Below are 18,741 nucleotides of genomic sequence, written 5' to 3'. Positions count from 1 at the left end.
CACCACCACCACTACCACCACCACTGCCGCCATCACCACCACCACCATCACCACCACCACTACCACCACCATCACCACCACCACCACCGCCGCCATCACCACCACCACCACTGCCGCTGCTGTCACCACCGTGTTCAAACAAAGCAGCATTCTCCCGTCTTTTCCTCGTAAGAACAAGGTAGCACTTTCATTTTTCCATTTGTGCATTTCAATTCTTTTTCTGCAAGTTGCATTGCTATTGCTTTTCTGAATTGCTTGATGATGAACTATGAAGTTCATGCTTAGCTGCATGTGAAACTTTTCTTAAAGGAACTGGGTCTAAGAAGCATACATACATTACCCTCAACAACCTCAGGTATCCAGAAGAGGACCACACTGCTAACATGGGTAATCCTATAACCTGGGTTTTCTTGTGGAACTTTGTAATTTCTGCAAAATACCAAGAGCTTTGCATATTCCACTGAGTGGGGCCCCAACTTAGATAAGATTATAGTGAGTCCTGTCTATTCGGGAAGCTACCTGTTATTCAGCATAATATTGCTTTATTTTGATAACTGGCTTTCAAATCGGATAATCTCTAGAGAGGCTTCATTGTATTCTCTTAGAGAGAGCTTATAGATTTAAACAGAGCCTTTCAAGAAAATAGATGAAAACCCACATCTCTAATACATTTCCTACTTGAGCCTTTTGAGCGTATTCTGGGCACATAGAGATAAAATCTCCTATATTTTAGAACAGAATAAAAGAAGACAAATTATGGTAGATAAAGGGCACCTAGAAGGTTGCAAAATATATCATTTTATTTGGGGGAATATTGAAGAAAAAGCATTAGATACTTTTTTATAATTGCACTTTAAAATTTTGGAAAAGAAAAATTGAGAACACAATTGATATTCTCAGTTTTAACAGTATTCTCTCAAATATTAGCTATTTATAAACATATCTTGGATTACTATTTCTTTGTAAGTTTTTCTAGTTTCCCCCTTTATAGGAAAAAATAATACCTATGTAGTTAAAAACTGGAGACCAATTTAAAGAACAGGACAGATACAGCTAAGTACTAGAAATGCCTTTTTTTTTTACTTGAAAAATAGATTAGAAGTGTTTTTCTGGGGGGTGTTCTTTTCCCAGAATCGTGTGAGTTTGTGTTTAAGGCTTGAATGCGGGCTGAGGAGGTACACGGTTAATAGGCAGCTCGTACACAATCCCAAAGCGGGAAGAAAGGCCTGGCTTTGGCTTGTAGACGATGAGGTCTCCTCCCGATGCCTTTCAGCAGCTCTGCTGAAGCGCTGATGAAGACACTGCAAACCCAGCTTCCCCAGACCGGCCAAGAAGGAAGAAGGATGAGCATGTCTGAAATTACGAAGATAGAGCAGTGCAGGCAGTTTCTGGGCTGGGTGATCAATTGAAATCCATAAATATAGCAGTGCTAATTTGAAGTTCGATAATGATTTGTGCCATGAGAATGTGTACGTTTAAAAGGATTTTATGCAGCAATTACTAGAAATGCCTCCCTTGAGAGCTGTGTGACTGGGGGCATTTTCTGTCTGAGGGGGCAGCAGAAATGCAGACCTCTTCTAGATGAATGGCAGGGGTGGCGGGAGGGATCATGAAGTCCCCAGGAAGAGGTGAAGGACTTGAGAGCTGCTAACCTGACATCTAACTGAATACCTAAGAAAACGCAGGGTCGTTTGAGAATATAGGAAAAATCATTTTGAAAACATGAGACGCCTCCGGACTTTCCGCGTGTGACTGATCTTTTTTCTAATCTCTTTAAACTTCTTACCACCTATTGCCTTAATAACAGGTGCTTCCTCTTAGGGTCCCCCCAAATTATTTACCTTGAGCTCCCTAATGAAGGAAATTACTTTGCATTAATTTGTCATAAAGGGAGAAGTGCTAGAAATACCAAGGCATTGATAACTTCATGGAGTAGCAATGAATGTCAGTCACAATTTCCTCTCCCCGCTGCCCGGGGCTGTGCCTTCAAAGCAGGTGACAGACGGCAAGATGTGAACAAGCTTTCTAATGCCATATAAATCACACCGGGCTCCTTTTACCTAACAACAGAACCATGTTTGTTTGCTCTTTTGTAAAATGGACTACTTCAGTGAAAACTGATTCCACGTAATTCTAATAACTCTGTGACCTTGGACACTAGCTTTTTTTTAGACACAGCTCTTCACACCTGCTGGTGTGGACACAAGTTTGTACAGACTGTTGTGACACACCCTGGCTCAAAGTCAAAAGAGAATTTTAATTACTCATCAAGCTGCCAAATTCTACTAATTGCCCCTTGTCAGCATATTTTATTAATTGCTGAAAAGTAAATGAGTTACATACTTTGTTTGGACCACGTCACCTACACATTTTCAAGCCTCGGATTATTTATCTTGCAGGGAGAGAAGGGACCTCTTCTCCACAGATGCAGCTCAAATTAGCAAAACAACTTTAGAGTTTCAGACCTTGCCTTTCCTTAAAACTGCTGATAGGTTTCTAGACCAGACTGCTTGATATTTATCGGCTTCTTGGTCTTGATGTTTAAACACACCCATCGCCCTTTCTTTCTTAGGCCCTATAAGCAAAGCTGGAGTCGCGTCTTGGGAAAAGACAATTGACTACCCTAAGTTTGTCATTCCAAGTCTGCGTAGCGCACATAGAAAGTAATTGTTATTGACATGTTTAGGCCACGTGAGTGACATGCAGCAAGCCTTCCCCCAGCAACCTGTGGGCTGATCCTGAGCTGTTCCTACTTGAGGTACACAGGTGACCCAGAAGTCCCCGCTCAGCCGTCTTTTCTGATTCCTGTCTCCTATGTAGCGCAGTGGGGATTCTTCCAAATCCAGCCGACTCTGAACCGTGGCCTGCCTTCTTGGCTGGGCAGGCTCTCTCCTGGAACCACAGTCTGCTGCCTCATCGCTTCAACCTGCTCTGTCTCCTAAGTATGAGTGTTCCCAGGTGCAGTGCAGCAAGGGCAGTCGCTGTTGGCCTCTGAGAGTGGTGGTGGCTGTGTTGGGGTGTGTGCACCCCACTTCTCCCCCGCCCGGAGTGGCAGTTCATTTCCTCTCTGTTGCCGATGCTGTCCTTGGCCTGCTAGTTGCTGTTTCCTTGCCTCTGCTCCCCTTCCCGCTAGCCTTCTAACTACCTTTTATTCTCGGCTCCAACTCTTTAAATGATGAGGCTTTTTCTGTTCCACATCACTGCAAAGTCAAGGTTCAGCATGTTCTTACTTATAACTGCCTCTCCTGATCTCACGCACAGCGTGAGAGCCGAAGGTAAGCCCCGAATGTTGCCAGATTATGGTGAACAAATAAAAAAAAAAAATGACTCTCCAAGAGCAACTCACAAATGCATGCGATGTTTTAACCTCTAGACAGACTGCCAGAATTTCTTTTCTAATTCCTATTTATAGTGATAACCTTTTTCTTTTTGTGATTCTTTTTAAAGAGAGAATAGTGTAGTACCTTGAAACGGCTACAGTTCTAACTCATTGTCACCATCTCTGTTTGACCGGCTCCCATTCCTTTGCAATTATTGTATTTAGTTGTGCACTAGTGTCAATAAAATTGACATTTGTGAAGCAATTTCTGGCCTTTTTCTCCGGGGTTTTCTGGGTCTGGTGGTGTTTCGGGTGATGGGGTCTTCGTCTAACACAAGGCTTCGTTTTAGTGAGGCATGTTATAAATGTGAGGATTTAGAAGCAGAGGGCGTTTTTGAATGCGAGCTGACCCAACCTGCCTTTTCCTCACATTTTCTGCTCTTGCCATCCAAGGATCCTTGCACTAACCCGTGGTCCGTGGGCAGGACATCTGCCTTTGTCACTCTCCAGGTACAGTGGTTCTTCCTCCACTGTGGTGGTGCTGGTGACTGGCCAAGCTGGCACCGAGGGTGGGGGTTGGTGGTGGTTTCTCCAGGGTTCCTTTCACTGGGATCAAACTCACTGCCCTGACTTTATCAGCTCCATTCTGGGTAGGCGGTTGTATCTTGTGATCCCAGGATGCACATGTATGACCCCAGAGGGTGAGAACAGATGACAGGAAAACGGGGATGTTCCCAGAAAACCCCCTTCACCTTTCCCCCGGAGACCCTTAGTGTACCGAGTAGCAGCGAGCCTGAAACTGTAGACTAATTGAGAAAGCGCTGACTCTGTCTTTTCATACCGTGATAGTAGACAGGACTGCAGGTTACTTTAACTTTGCTTACCTCATATGAGCTCTAGCAAATCTGCCTTAGAAGTACGCATGTAAGTGTTAGGCAAAAACACTCAGGTTAGGTGAGAAGCGTATTCTGAAACATCCCATGTAGCTTCAGTGGGTTGGGATATGGATATTTGCACAAGTATATTGGCAAAGAGTGTCCTGTACACGTCATCTCCCGTGGCTGACTCATAGCGGGTAACATATACATTTTCATATTATTTACTGTGGTATCCTTTCACAAGGACTCATTGGTGTCCTGTCACTTTTGACTCATAAAGGGAAATTGTAGTAATATAATGACCTCTGGTTTTGCATGTTGAAGTGATCGCTTATGCCTGTAATGTGATGCTAGTGTTTCTGTCCCAAACAGTGAGAGACATGGAATGACATCACCAGGTATCACAAGCTTGCTTCTGTTCTTTGTAGAATGGGGAGTTAGTTGCTTGACCTTTCTGTTAGCTGTGACCATTGTTATGGGACGTAGTGTGTCCTAAGCACACCAGTCGCTTAGATGCCTGTTAGTATAGTTCTATTTTCTAATCATTTTCCCATGTCTCATTGTGACATAGATACTGTGTCTTTCTTGAGTAATTCTTAGAAATAAGCAGTAGTTGGGAGATGAAATTCCTATTTTGGGATACACTATGCTTTTAAGCTATTTTAATTGCTATCTAAGCAGAGTTCTCTGCCTTATAATTAATTACAGAATGAAGCCTCCATTGAATTATTCATACTTTGGTATCTTTATTAAGGCAGCTTTGACTTAGGAAAAAACTAGAAAATAATGAATCACTTTCAGTTTACCATGGGGGGTAGTCAGGGTTCTTACAATTTGTAAAAGGTGAAAGTAGTGAATAGAAATCGGGTCCCAGAAAAAATTACTTTTTTTTTTTTCTTTAAAACCTCTCATCCCCAAACAGGCTCCCTGACTGGTAGCCCTCACCTTTCAGAGCTGTCCGTGAATTCACAGGGAGGAGCGGCCCCTGCCAACGTGACCTTGTCTCCCAACCTCAGCCCTGACACCAAGCAGGCTTCTCCCTTGATCAGCCCACTGCTGAATGACCAGGCCTGCCCCAGGACGGACGATGAGGACGAGGGCCGGAGAAAGGTACAGGGCCCAGGGCTCACGTGTGTGTGTGGTTGTGTGTGCACGTGTATTTGTGTGTATGATTTTTAAAAATTGTAGTAAAATTAGGTCAGGCATGGTACCTCACACCTGTAATCCCAGCCCTTTGGGAGGCTGAGGTGGGTAGATCATGAGGTCAAGAAATCGAGACCATCCTGGACAACATGGTAAAACCCCATCTCTACTAAAAATACAAAAATTAGTCAGGCATAGTGGCACACGCCTGTAGTTCCAGCTACTCGGGAGGCTGAGGCAGGAGAATAGCTTGAGCCCGGGAGGCAGAGGTTGCAGTGAGGTGAGATCACACCACTGCACTCCAGCCTGGGCGACAGAGCAAGACTGCGTCTCAAAAAAAAAAAATTGTAGTAAAATGTACATAAGAGCAAAGGCACCATGTTATCCATTTTCAAGTGTGCAGCTTGGTGGCATTAAGTACATTCATGTCGTCATGCCACGGTCCCTACCATCCACTCCAGCACTTATTTTCCCAAACAAACTACATCCGTTCATCACTAACTCCTACTTCCCCCTCCTGCTAACCCCTGGCCCCCCTATTCCACTTTCTGTCTCTATGAATTTGCTTACTCTAGGGAACTCATATAAGCAGAAGCATCCAGTATTTGCCCTTTTGTGACTGGCTTATTTCACTTTGCATAGTGTCCTTGTGGATCTTCCATGTGTAGCTCAGGTCAGAACTACCTGCCATTTGAGGGCTGAGTGGTATCCTGTTGTGTGTATAAACCACACTTTGTAATCCATTCCTCGGTTACTGGACACTCCTGTGGTTCCCACCTTTTGGCTGCTATGAACATGAGCGTCCAGGTATTTGAGTCTCTGCTTCGAATCCTGTCGTTGTATACCCAGCAATGGAGTCAGGCGGACTCCTATGAGAAGTGGGTAAAATTGCAGACAACAGGAGACACCCTTGTACTTGTTATTTAAAGAGAAAGTAAAGCTGGAAGGCTGGCCTGCTCCGTGGTGAGGGTGGCTGCCCACCTAACTGACAGCCACCAACGGAGTTCAGGCCCATGATGCCACCAGCTGAGCTCACCTCTGTCCCTTCAGATCCAGCTACCATGTGTTCCCACAGTGTAACTTCTGTGTCATGAATGCCAGCACCACCAGCAGACGTAGAATGGGACAGTACCTTTCTATGTCTTTCTTTCGCCGTTTTTCTAATTTCCTAAAAGGAAGTCCCTTTGCTGATGGTAATTTTTACCTGGAAGGAAACTTTCCTAGACTATATTCTCATCATGGAACTCTATTATCTTAGCCTAGCTCCTCTTAACACAGAAAGAAGAGGAATTCTTATTTATTCTGTTAACACACAAAGGAGGACACAAAGGAGAATAAGTAAGAATTTTATTTCTCATTGATCCCAGCTACCAAAAGATCACAAGTTAGTAATATGTCACTTTAAGCAGGACATTCTCCAAGACTTATACTCAGAAATGATTATTGTGCCTTGTTTCTTTTGATGGATTTTGCAGAGATTCCCAACTGATAAAGCGTACTTCATAGCTAAAGAAGTGTCTACCACCGAGCGAACATATCTGAAGGATCTTGAAGTCATCACTTCGGTATGTGCAGTATTTCCCCCAAAGCATTCAGTTACATAATTTATCTCAATTAATACTCAGCAGTACAGGAGAAGCTGGAGCTAATTAAATGTTGGATTCCCTGACTTCAGTTGAAAGGACTTTGGTCCTAGGGTATAGAAATTAAATGCTCATAGTATATTTAGTTGGGACTATACGCCAAAACATTTTTCATGATGGCGACTTTCAAGTGCAAAAGAAGGAAGTTCCTAAGGTAGAGAAAATTAAAATTAAACATTTTACTGTCTGTGTGCATTGGTCCAGAACATTTCGTGTTTTGCCAAGTATAACTGATGATTTTTGTTCATAGGAGACCTCAGAGGTGAATAGGAGATTCATTTTATCTTTGATAATAAATTGAGCTATGTCAGCAAAATCTGCCAGAAGACTGTCTTTTATTATTTTAATCAGTCCTGCTCAGTCTTGGAAACAAGTTTAGAGCATTGCAGATGTCTTCCTGACCCCTGGATTCCGGGAAGGAGTTAGCCAGTGGGAGGGAACTGGGATCACTGAGTTTTTGTTGCTCTGGGCTGTGGATTGCATTAGGCCCTTGATGGGTGCTCAGTATGCGTCATGAACCCAGCTCCCCTCAGCGACAGGAGTGGCTTTGTGTGAAGGCCATGGCTTTATTCCTGGGTTTGGCCACATTCATGCCCAGCGATTTTATTTTTTACTTTTTATTTTCTGAGACGGAGTTTCACTCTTGTTGCCCAGGCTGGAGTGCAATGGCAAGATTTCAGCTCACCACAGCCTCCACCTCTGGATTCAACTGATTCTCCTGCCTCAGCCTCCTGAGTAGCTGGGATTACAGGCATGTGCCACCACACCCAGCTAATTTTGTGTTTTAGTAGAGATGGGGTTTCTCCATGTTGGTCAGGCTGGTCTTGAACTCCCGACCTCAGGTGATCCATCCGCCTCGGCTTTCCAAAGTGCTGGGATTACAGGCATGATCCACCACACCCGGCCGATGCCCAGCAATTTAACAAAGGAACAGAGCTGGAAGTTCTTAAAGGAATGAAGCACAGCATATTCAGTGGTAACATAAGTGGTTCTCTATCGAATCGGCCAGAATGGAGGTTTTGATTCAAGTGGTTACCCATTTAAGAGATTTCTCCTGGCTTAAATTGTCAATGGGTAGCAAATTTCAGAAAGCAGTTAATACTGAGATGGGCACTTCTTACCCCATCTAAGGAAAGAAAGGGGAGAGAAAGCTGTAATACCAAGATGGGCTTCTCACCCCATCTATGGAAAGAAAGAGGAAACAGGAAGGCCTGGGTAGCCCTGCGTTCCTGAAATGCCAAGAAGCTGGGAGGGAAGGCCTGGGTCCTCCTGGTGCGTTTGGCCGCAGCGTGACTTCTGGAGACGTGCAGACACTGGTCATCGGTCTTTGCACCTGTAAGTGCGCTGTCTTCTTTTTTCCAGTGGTTCCAGAGCACAGTGAGCAAAGAGGACTCCATGCCAGAGGCACTGAAAAGCCTCATATTCCCGAATTTTGAACCTTTGCACAAATTTCATACCAGTTTTCTCAAGGAAATCGAGCAGCGCCTCGCCCTGTGGTGAGTACATCTCCGCGTCACACCACGCTTCTCCCCTTCTCTTTCTCATATTAGTTTTGTGTTGTTCTTGGTAAGCAGCGGGCAGCCACAAGGATGAGAGGCAGGAAACTGGCTTAACACAAGCCAGCCTCCGGAGGATTTTCAGTTAAGTCCTGCATGCGTTCAGATCTCATCCGCAGTTTCTTTCCTTTGGTTTGCAGTTCTTCAAGATGGATATTTTTCCTCTTAGAATGAGTATATGATTATCATTGTATAAATAAAGACAGCCGTTACTCCTGGAGGACGATAGGGTTCATAAAGAGTAGGGACTTAGGAAGGCTTTGAAGGGTGCTGGCCACATTTTACTGGTGCTGGCTTTAGAGTCATTTACGAAGTACATACATGTCTTCTGCAGCTTTCTGTATTCTACAGTGTTTAAAAAGTGCTTTGAAGAACAGAGTTATGTAGCGTGTGCTTATGCGCACACGTGCCATACCTTGAGTTATCATAAGGATCTATTTTAATTCATGAAATGCCATTTGAACAAAGCCATCCAATGGATAATTAAAATAATGGAAATGCTCTCAGTGTCCATCAGTAGCAGATTGGTTAAATATAACATAATCTGAAGCCTCTCTATTAAATACCAAGTGAAACATTAATGTGAGAGAAGAGGAAGGAACAAAAAAAAAAAAAAAAAAAAAAAAAAAAAAAAAAAAAAAAAAGAAAAGAAAAAAAAAAGGAAGGAACAAAAAAAAAAAAAACAGGAAAAGCTTCATGGACTGTCACATGCAGAATCTGCCACACCTGTATCTAAAAGAGAAGGTTTTGTCGAAAATTCCTATGGCAGTTTTTTAAAGACAGTTATCTGTAGACAGACATGCGGGGAGTTGATTGTCTACTAAACATGCATTTGAAAAATGCCAGGAGAAGATACCAAAGGTTGTTGGCAGGAATAGAAGCCGTGATGTGCTGGCTCCTCACTAGCAGTGAGGATTTGGTTTGGAGGGGCATCGGGGCCCTCAGTGACCGGAGGCCTGAAGGAGGCCTGTGTCAGGTTGCCTTGCCTCAGGTGATCCCAGGCTGTGGCATTAAAGTGTCAGTTTAATAGCTAAGCAGAGCTGCTCTGTGTGTTGTAAAGCCAGTTTGCTGGGGCCAGCCGGGGCTCTCTCATCCCTCTAAGTGACATCCAGCCTTGTACACTTTTTATACGTGGAGGATAATTCATGTGCAGTTCTCCTTCCCTTGAGAGAAGGAGGTGGCAGGCACCACGAAGGGGCCCCAGCGGGGAGAGCACTGCCAGAAATGGGGAAATAACAGGTACAATGTCAACCTCACTGGAAATGGGAAAAATTGAAAACACCACGTAAGCAAGAGTCTTGGTATGATGAATAGAAGAGAAATGCCACTTTTCAAAATTGAAAATAAAACTTGGCCAGGCACAGCGGCTCATGCCTGTAATCCCAGCACTTTGGGAGGCTGAGGCAGGAGGATCATTTCAGGTCAGGAGTTTAAAAGCAGCCTGGGGAACATAGCAAGACCCCATCTCTACAAAATAATATTTATTTGATTAGCCTGGCATAGTGACGCAAACCTCTCCAGCTACTGGAGAGGCTAAGGCGGGAGAATCACTTCAGCCCAGAAGTTCAAGGCTGCAGTGAGCTATGATTGCGCCACTGCGCTCCAGCTTGGGCGACAGAACAAGACCCTGTCTCTAAAATAAAAATAAAAATTCTGCCAGATGCAGCTTGACCTTCCCAGGCCTGACCTCGAAGCTTTCGCGTGTGTTCTGCCTTGTGTCTCATCATTATTCATACGAAGTTGAATGATGCTGTCATCATGGGCCAAAGACCTTAACTCTGGAGAACCCACTGGGCGGTTTGTTCTCTGGCCAGCGAGACGTGTGTTAACATTGTCTTAGGCAAATCTTCCTGGAGGCTCAGGACATGTTGAGCTGGCATCACTATGGCAGTCTCAGTGCATGTGGCAGTTGATTTAAATAAGGCTGGAAAGGCCACACACAGGAAATGTCATCAGTGTGCAGCACCCTGAAAGCCCATCCTGGCAGCTTTGGCCGGCCCCTGCATTGGAGGGTGCCACTGGAGAGAAACGCAGAGAGCTGTCTAATACGACTCATTGTAGGAGTAAATGCCATGACCATAGAGCTTTACCTTATCTGTGAAAGAGTATTTATTGAGTTGCTTAAAAAGCAGTAGATATAATTTGATTCCCAGAGGGTTTTCAGTAGAGTATCTTTCTAAGATCCATAATTTAATCCATGTTTTAGAGAAAGACACCAGAAGTATGTAAAGGACTCAGAGCTAGAGAGAAGGAAGATAGTGAGCGAGCAGCTCCATCCATGGGACCTGCATAGCCTTGGAACAGTAGACCAAACCAAATACCTGACACTGCCCAGGGGTCCATGAAGGGGTTGCAGGGAAGTTCTGCTAATCAGTTACTCAAGAACACGATGAGGAGGATCTGGTGTGGAAGTCCAAGGGAAGAAGGCTGTGCGTGAGTTTAGTACGAGCCAACGGACCAGCCCACAGAGAAACCAGTGTCTCTCTAGTTCCTTACCTCTCAACATCTCAGCATCGGCTACTCATCAAAATCACCTCATAGCCGGGTGTGTTGGCACATGCCTGTAATCCCAGCTACTCGGGAGGCTGAGGCAGGAGAATCGCTTGAACTCGGGAAACAGAGGTTGCAGTGAGCCGAGATCGTGCCATTGCACTCCAGCCTGGGCAAGAGCAAACCTTCATCTAAAAAAAAAAAAAAAATCACCTCGAGCAAACCCCTAGCCCCATTATATCAAAATCTCTGAGTAGACCCAAAGTATTGGTAGTTTCTAAACTTCCCAGGTGCTTCCAAAGTACAGCCAGAGTCAAAAACATGTGCCCTAAAATGCCTCATTAAAAAGAGCCCAGAGCCTGGAAGAGGATGGCCCCTTCAAAATTCAGGGCTCAGCACTCTGGGAGAACACAGCACCAAACTCAGCCTTCACGTGTGAAAGGGGCTGAGAATGTGTTCGATTAAAACAAAATGATCTAGGGAACTAGGCACCTGGCCCGGATGAGAAAAGGCTTTAGAAAGCGTGATGGCTCCCATCGCATACCTGCAGGCTGGTCGTATGGAAAAGGGCATAAGCATCTTAGTGATACCAGATGACAAAATGGAAACAATGGAGTCAATTTCCAAAGAAGCACGATGTCTTAACACAGAAAGATTCCCTCAGCCTAAGTGCAGGTGGCGGTGAGAGTCTGCCTTGTGACGTGAGCCCCTTCACCTCAGGGGTTCTCCAGCGAAGACTGACTGCCATGTCCAGATGGGATTTATCTGTGGAGTAAAACCCCAAACCTGGCAGGGCCTCAGGGTCACTGGGCTTGGGAACTGGAGGGGACTTTGAAAAATGCAGATTGCCAGGCCCTCTCCAGCTCTCTTGGATCAGAACTTTAGGAGTGAGACTGGGGAACGTGTATTTTTTAAGTACTTCAGGATGATCATGCAACATGACCTGACCCTGACCCTGCAGTGCCTCTGACAGTCCTAACATTCTATGATTCCTGGTTTGCATGTCATAGACTAGTTATAACTCTTGTTTCTTTAGTCTACAAGCAGTGCATGAAGGAATACATAAATGAATGAATGAAGTGGGTAGGTGAGTGTGTGTCAGGCTTTGCCCATGGGGGACTTGTACTCTCAAAGCAGGAGGCAGGCACATAGGGCACAAAGGGTCGGGTCCTCTGACAGGTATGGGTGTCACATCCAGGGTGGGCATGGAGCATCACTGCCAGTTCTGTCCCGGAGAACACACATGGGCCATCATTGTCTGTGCAGAACAGGCAACCCCCGGGCTAAATATATTCGCTGAGAAGAATGGATCACAGGGAGGTTTAAGAAAGGATTCACGCTAGGCTACTGACTGACTGTGCCTGTGTGTGTGTGTTCGTTACCTATATATGTACCTCTACTTTTCCTCACATTGCTGTGATACAGGAAGCACAAGCTGGCTCCTGTCGATTGGGGTGGATAAGATCCGAATTCGTGGTCACACCCCCACTGCGGGGCTGCATTCAGCTATAGGTGTGGGCCTTGTGGAGCCACATTTCCTCCTGGGCGAAACGTGGATGCCATCTCCCATGCAGGGCGGATCCGTAGTTGGCACAGTGTCTAGAAAGGGCTCAGTGTACGGCATGGCACAGAGAAAGCAGAGAAGCTGATCTTTTTAAAAAAAATAATAAACTTCTTATTTGAAAATAATTCCAGAGAAAAGTTGCAAGGCTATAGGGTTTCTCTGTGGTCTGCACCTGTCCTCTTCCCGTTCACATCTTAAGTCACCATGGGAGAGTCGGCAACACTGAGAAAACAGCGTTGGTCCGTTACATTAACTGAACTCCAGATTTTATTCCATGATAATATCTTTAGTGTTTATCGTTAGTGGAAAGACATCTAAAGTATCATACGCACCAAAAGCTCCCCAGAGTTTGGTACATAGTGGTCTAGTGACTGGGACTGCAAGATGCTTCCATCAACAGTGGGGAAATTACAGGGCAGAAAAAGCTTCAGCAAGTTTTCCAGAATGATTAGGCTGACACTCAGTTCAGCAAACACACCTGCCCTTGTCCAAATGTCACCTTCCCCTGAGGAAACACACCTGAGAAGGAGATGGATGCCCAGGGCCTGCTTTATGCTGGCAGAGCCCACGCTACCTGCTTTCTTCAAAAACAAAGAAACTGGTTTGGTGAGTTCAAATAACTTCGGGAGTTATTTTCTTTGTGAAAGCAAGCACAGTTTACTCAGCTGTTCAAATGCATTCAGAGAAAGCCACTTATAACCTCTGGCGAGTGCAGTCAGGACTCCCAAGGTGACTGGCAGAGGCTGAGTGCACGGTGGCCAGCTGGGCCCCCCGAGACGGGCGGCAGGCCTGCTTTGCTGCAGAATGCCTTGGTAGATTCTGCAGGGTCCGAAATTCTGCTTATGAGCCAACCAGGAGACAGTGAGCAGTCAGTCGTCAAAGAGGCCCTTGGGATCAGCTATAGGGTGCACAGTTTTCAAGGAGGATCAGCTGCATGCTTTGGGAGAAACTTTGGCCAGAATCACATGGAAGACATGGCCAGGAGGACCAGACTGACTGAATGTTGAGATCTCACTGGGCGCCCAGGGCTCTGCAGGACAACGGGGAAGGAAGGGGGAGGCCACCTGGAGTTTTGAACATGGTCAGCTCAGAGGATGGTCATGAAAATGGGAGGGAAATCAAAGAAGCCAGGAAGAAAGAAGCATACAAGTATGATAAGGGAAGATGAGCTTGCTTTGGGAACAGTAATTTTGAGGGTCCCCTAATAATGTGCTCCGGACAGTTGGAAATGTGGGTCCCCAGCTTGGGAAAAAAATGAGACAGAAAGGCATAGGTTTGGAAGTTATCCACAAAAAGAATCAGATCTTCAAGGAAGAGAACATTGAGAGGAAGAGAGCTGAGGGTAGAATCTTCTCGACTATACCTTTATGGCAGTTTGCTTTCCATAAACATAGATCATGGCAGCATAAAACCAGCAAAGGAAACAGAAGAGGCCACCAGGAGTTTGAAAAAAAAAAAAAAAAAATTGAACACATAGGGGTTGGAGGATCCAGAAGACAGCAGTTCTTGGAGAATGGCAGCCAAGGAAGGCAAGGATGGTTTGAGGAAGGTAGTTCCTGGTGTACAGCAGCAGACTCCAGGCTGGAGGAAGTCCTGCAGGTGTGAGAGATGTGAGAAGGGCGTCCTGAAGGATGGGAGGTCCCTTCAGGGCAGAGAAGAGGCTCTTTCAGGGATGGGACACTCTCGGAAGCTGCTGTCAGAGGGGGGGCAGCATTGTGTTGCTCTGACACCAGATGGCTGAATGATGACTGAGCAGGTCAGAAAATTGTTTCCCTGCCCAGAAAAGTGGAGCATCTTTACAGAAGCACCAGTGAAGGCTTCATAGAACAAAATGAATTAAATACTCTTCTTATTCTCCCAGCTCTCTGAAGCTTCAAGTGTTTGTCCTAGGTATCATTAAAACAAAAATCATGTGTGGGCACGGTGGCTGATGCCTGTAATCACAGCACTTTGTGAGACCAGGGCCGGTGGATCCCAAGGTCAGGCATTCGAGACCAGCCTGACCAATAAGGTGATACCCTGTCTCCACTAAAAATAAAAAACTAGCTGGGCGTGGTGGTGTGTGCTGGTAGTCCCAGCTACTTGGGAGGCTGAGGCAGAAGAATTGCTTGAACCAGGAGGCAGATCTTGGTTGCAGTGAGCCAAGATCGCAGCATTGCACTCCAGCCTGGGCAACAGAATGAGACTCCATCTCAAAAAAAAAGAAAAAAATCATATAAGTGTTTCTCAAAAAACTAAGCACATAATTACAATAGGATCAGGCAGTTCCACTCCTCAGCATGAGCCCAGAAGAACTGAAAGCAGGAACTCTAGCAGACTCTCATACATCTGCGTTCATAGCAGCTTTATCCTTAGTAGCCGAAAGGAAGAGGCAGAGCTTCCTTTTGGCTACTATATCAAGTGCCCATTGACACCATTCCTTAGGCACTCGTATGATGGAATATCCTTTTATTGATTTTTATTAGTTTTTTAGAGACAAAGTCTCGCTCTGTTGCCCAGATTGGAGTGTAGTGGTGTGATCACTGCATACGTTACATCACTGCAGCCTTGAACTTCTGGCTTCAAGTGATCCTCCTGCCTCAGCCTTTCTAAGTACTGGGATTATAGGCATGAGCCACCACACTTGGCCTTGTTTCCTTTTTAGGCATGAGTAAAATTGCATGTTCTGTTTTTTCTGTTGTTTTTTTTTTAAATGGAGTCTGCCTATGTTGCCCAGGATGGAGGTGCAGCGGCACGATCTCAGCTCAGCTCACTGCAACCTCCACCTCCTGGGTTCAAGGGATTCTCCTGCCCCAGTCTCCCAAGTAGCTGGGATTACAGGTGTGCACCACCATGCCTGGCTAAGTTTTGTATTTTTAGTAGAGAAGGGGTTTCACCATGTTGGCCAGGCTGGTCTCGAACTCCTGACCTCAAGTGATCCACCCACCTTGGCCTCCCAAAGTGTTGGGATTATAGGTGTTAAGCCACTGCACCCAGCCAAATTCCATGTTCTTAAGCGTAGCTAGGAGCTAGTTTTTCTTTGATTTTCTGCCTTATTCCTGACTATATGGCCCACAGTGCTCTGAGAGCAAGCTGTTTCCCTGAGGAAAATGAAACCATTTTGCCAAGAATTGCAAATGGGTTTCTACTGGAAAACACTGGAGAAGGCACTTTCTGGGTCACTTGAGGAGTCTAACATATCTCTTCTCTTCTAGTGCATTTTAATTTCCTATTGACAACAGGAAAGATGCTGGGTGCTGACAAACCTGCCCATGACTGGGTCGTCACTTTTGATGCTTACTCAACGTGACCTGGTGGTAAACCTCAAGAAGGCAAGAAAGAAGCCGTAGCTTTGAGCATGCTAAGAATGTAATTGACAGGCTCGAGGCTGGCTAAGAATGGGAGGGCTTCTGTCTTCCGTGCTTCCTGCAGCTGCCAAAGGCGTAGCACCCCCAGCCCATTGAAGGGGTCTCTTGGACAAATGTCGTCTTGACAAGTGGGCATATGAATTAATGCTAAGATTAATGGGACTGTAATGAAAAATCCACATATATCACATGTGGCTGATACATATATGTCACATATGATATATTAGGATGGGCGCAGTGGCTCACGCCTATAATCACAGCACTGCGGGAGACCAGGGCGGGTGGATCACCTGAGGTCAGGAGTTTGAGACCAGCCTGACCAAGATGGTGAAACAGCATCTCTACTAAAAATATAAAAATTAGGCATGGTGGCAGGTACCTATAATCCCAGCTACTCGGGAGGTAGAGGCAGGAGAAACACTTGAACCCCAGACACAGAGATTGCAGTGAGCCAAGATGGCACCACTGCACTCCAGTCTTGGGGACAGAGCAATATATATATATTCTGTTACTTTGGCTAATTTGTTTGCTTTTGGAATGCAGCCACCCTCCCCACCCCATATATTAATGTAGGATCCATCTGTTCCCACTTACTCATTTCACGCTATGCTTTTCATATACATAGACACAGAAACATATACAATTACATATTTTTTTCCGTTTGGAATCATGGAGACTGCAGGGAATAGTGAGGACAAGGATGCGATGTTTGTGTCGCAAGTGAAGATTAAGAAGCTTCAAAAGAAAGAAGTATTTTCGGGGTTGAGCACGCACTGAGAGAGAGCCGGGGACAAACACCAGCCCTCGAGCTCGAAGCTGCGCCGTTGGCTTGTGTGCTCTGAGGAGAGAAGGGGATAGCTGGGTGAGGAGTAGGCACACTTGGGTTTACGTTGGCACTTGGGATGTGCAGTGTGCTAGTCACTGCCTGCTTTCCCTGGTGAAGGAATCGCCCTGGGCCCTTCGCCACAGCCTGGCCAAATGTTACTGATTTCCAGAAAACACGCCCTCTGGGAGAGAGCCTGCGCCCTAGGGCTCGTGATGCTTCCAAGGAGAGTTGGGAGATTTTTTTGCCACCAAGGTCAGCAGCACAGTGTGAACTGTTTCTCTGACGTCCTAAATAGGCTTTCTGTTGACCCTGCGGTTGGGGAGGTGAATAGGAGGGCAGAGTAGCGATTTAGCCTGGCCTGCTTTGTCCCTGCCTGCAACCACAGCCTGCGAAAGTGTTTCCCGGCAGAGACAGAACTCATGGTACAGGTGTCCTTCTGCCTCCTCTTAGGGGGATGATGGGCAGAACACTCACAGTCCACCCTTGGAGACAGCCTTGCTGTTGGGCAGCGGCCCACCCACAGAGAAATGGTCATTTTCATGTCCTTTTCTTCTTCCTTGCCCTCAGCCCATCTGCTGCTGCGTGGCTGACTAGCTCACACTGTGTTGAATGACGTACTGATAAGAGGTCAGGACCTGAAAATTCACAATGTGTGGGTGTGTGTTCAGTCCTTTGCTGAGGTGATGTGTCGTTGCTCCTGGGAGTAAATTAGTCACATTGCTCAGGTCAGAATTGAGCATCCAGGCAGCTTCTTAGCAGACTTTCCATGGTTTTCCTAAGTGAAATCGTCAAAAGAATTTTCGTCTTTGTTGCTGTGTGGTAATTACCCAGGCAACAAATATGTGGCCCTGCCTTGCAGACAAGGACTCCTTTCTTGTGAGGTTAACATCCGGAGGATGTTGTGGAAGAGTTAAAATTACTTTTTCATGTTCTTGATAATACAGTGAGCTTTTAGCTGTTTATAGTAAAAGGAACACTTCAGCTTAGATGTGGAGGCCGTGACGTGTAGAAGAAGTAAAACCATGAGGATATTTCTAGGTGGGCAGCAGGAATTTGGATTTTGTCCCTAGTCCCTGGGGCTATGTCCTGTGTATTTGGACCCAAGCAGGGCTGGGACTTGCTGTGGCAGCTGGGGTGGGGACAGGATGGGATAAGAAAGACAGATGTGCCTGTACTGTTTGCAGTGACTTCAGAGGCCCCAGCCTGTACTCATGTAGAGCTGAGCCCCTTTACATTTGGGGATCTGCGTCTTCCCAGCTGCACAGGGGTCTGATGTTGCCAACCTAGAGCCATCTCTACCGAGAAAGATGCTGGGGACTCAGAGAGACGTGGATGTGGGAAGGACACTTCTTTCGAGTTTGGAGTTTTAACATCAGTAGATAATACATAGTTGGCAAAAGAGCAGAGAAAGCGAAATAGATGACATTTGGCTCCACGCTCATTCCCCACCACCCTCGCCCAGTGTCCTCTTCCCAGCACTTCATTTTCTCTTGGGGTGGGGTGTGTCTATGAGAGCGGAGGTTGCTTGTTACTGAGGGAAGCCAGAAATCCTCCGCGTTTCTTCCCCCGCAATCCAGACTCTCACCATGATATCGAAATGATGTCATTTGAACTCAAGTCCGTTATGTCTGTGTGTTCTCAAATGACAGATCCATTCAAAAATTCTGGGGCCAATTATTTAAGTTCCAGATAACGAGGCCAGTCACTGTGGCTCATACCTATAATCCCAGCACTTTGGGAGGCTGAGGCGGATCGCTTGAGTCCAGGAACTCAAGGCCAGTTGGACAAAATAGTGACACCCCATCTTTTTTTTTTTTTTTTTTGAGATGGAGTCTCGCTCTTTCACCCAGGCTGCAGCGCGGTGGCGCCATCTTGGCTCACTACAACCTCTGCCTCCCAGGTTCCAGTGATTCTCCTGCCTCAGCCTCCCAAGTAGCTGGAATTACAGGCGCACACCACCCATGCTAATGTTTTT

The 18,741-nt window shown here is 45.9% G+C and overlaps 1 protein-coding gene across 6 annotated transcripts in view; it reads left to right on the top strand.

Moving 5' to 3' along the window:
- The window catches only part of FARP1 (FERM, ARH/RhoGEF and pleckstrin domain protein 1), a 330,763-nt gene that overhangs the window by 282,146 nt on the left and 29,876 nt on the right, over positions 1 to 18,741 (top strand). For 4 of the 6 annotated variants that reach the window (XR_005200535.1, XM_037739083.1, XM_037739085.1 and 1 more), the window contains exons 14-16: positions 5,120 to 5,307; positions 6,816 to 6,905; positions 8,346 to 8,479. Coding sequence is in view for 5 of the 6 variants with exons in the window: in XM_037739083.1 (XP_037595011.1) it covers positions 5,120 to 5,307; positions 6,816 to 6,905; positions 8,346 to 8,479 (412 nt within the window). In the remaining variant the exon portion in view is untranslated. The remainder of the gene's footprint in view (positions 1 to 5,119; positions 5,308 to 6,815; positions 6,906 to 8,345; positions 8,480 to 18,741) is intronic. The other 2 variants (XM_037739086.1, XM_037739084.1) reach the window with 1 other exon arrangement.

Source organism: Cebus imitator, unplaced genomic scaffold, assembly GCF_001604975.1.
Source record: "Cebus imitator isolate Cc_AM_T3 unplaced genomic scaffold, Cebus_imitator-1.0 Scaffold62, whole genome shotgun sequence".
NCBI classification, from domain to species: Eukaryota; Metazoa; Chordata; class Mammalia; order Primates; family Cebidae; genus Cebus; species Cebus imitator.
The sequence above is the reverse complement of the archived record's forward strand: the minus strand, read 5'-3'. Positions and strand labels throughout refer to the sequence as shown.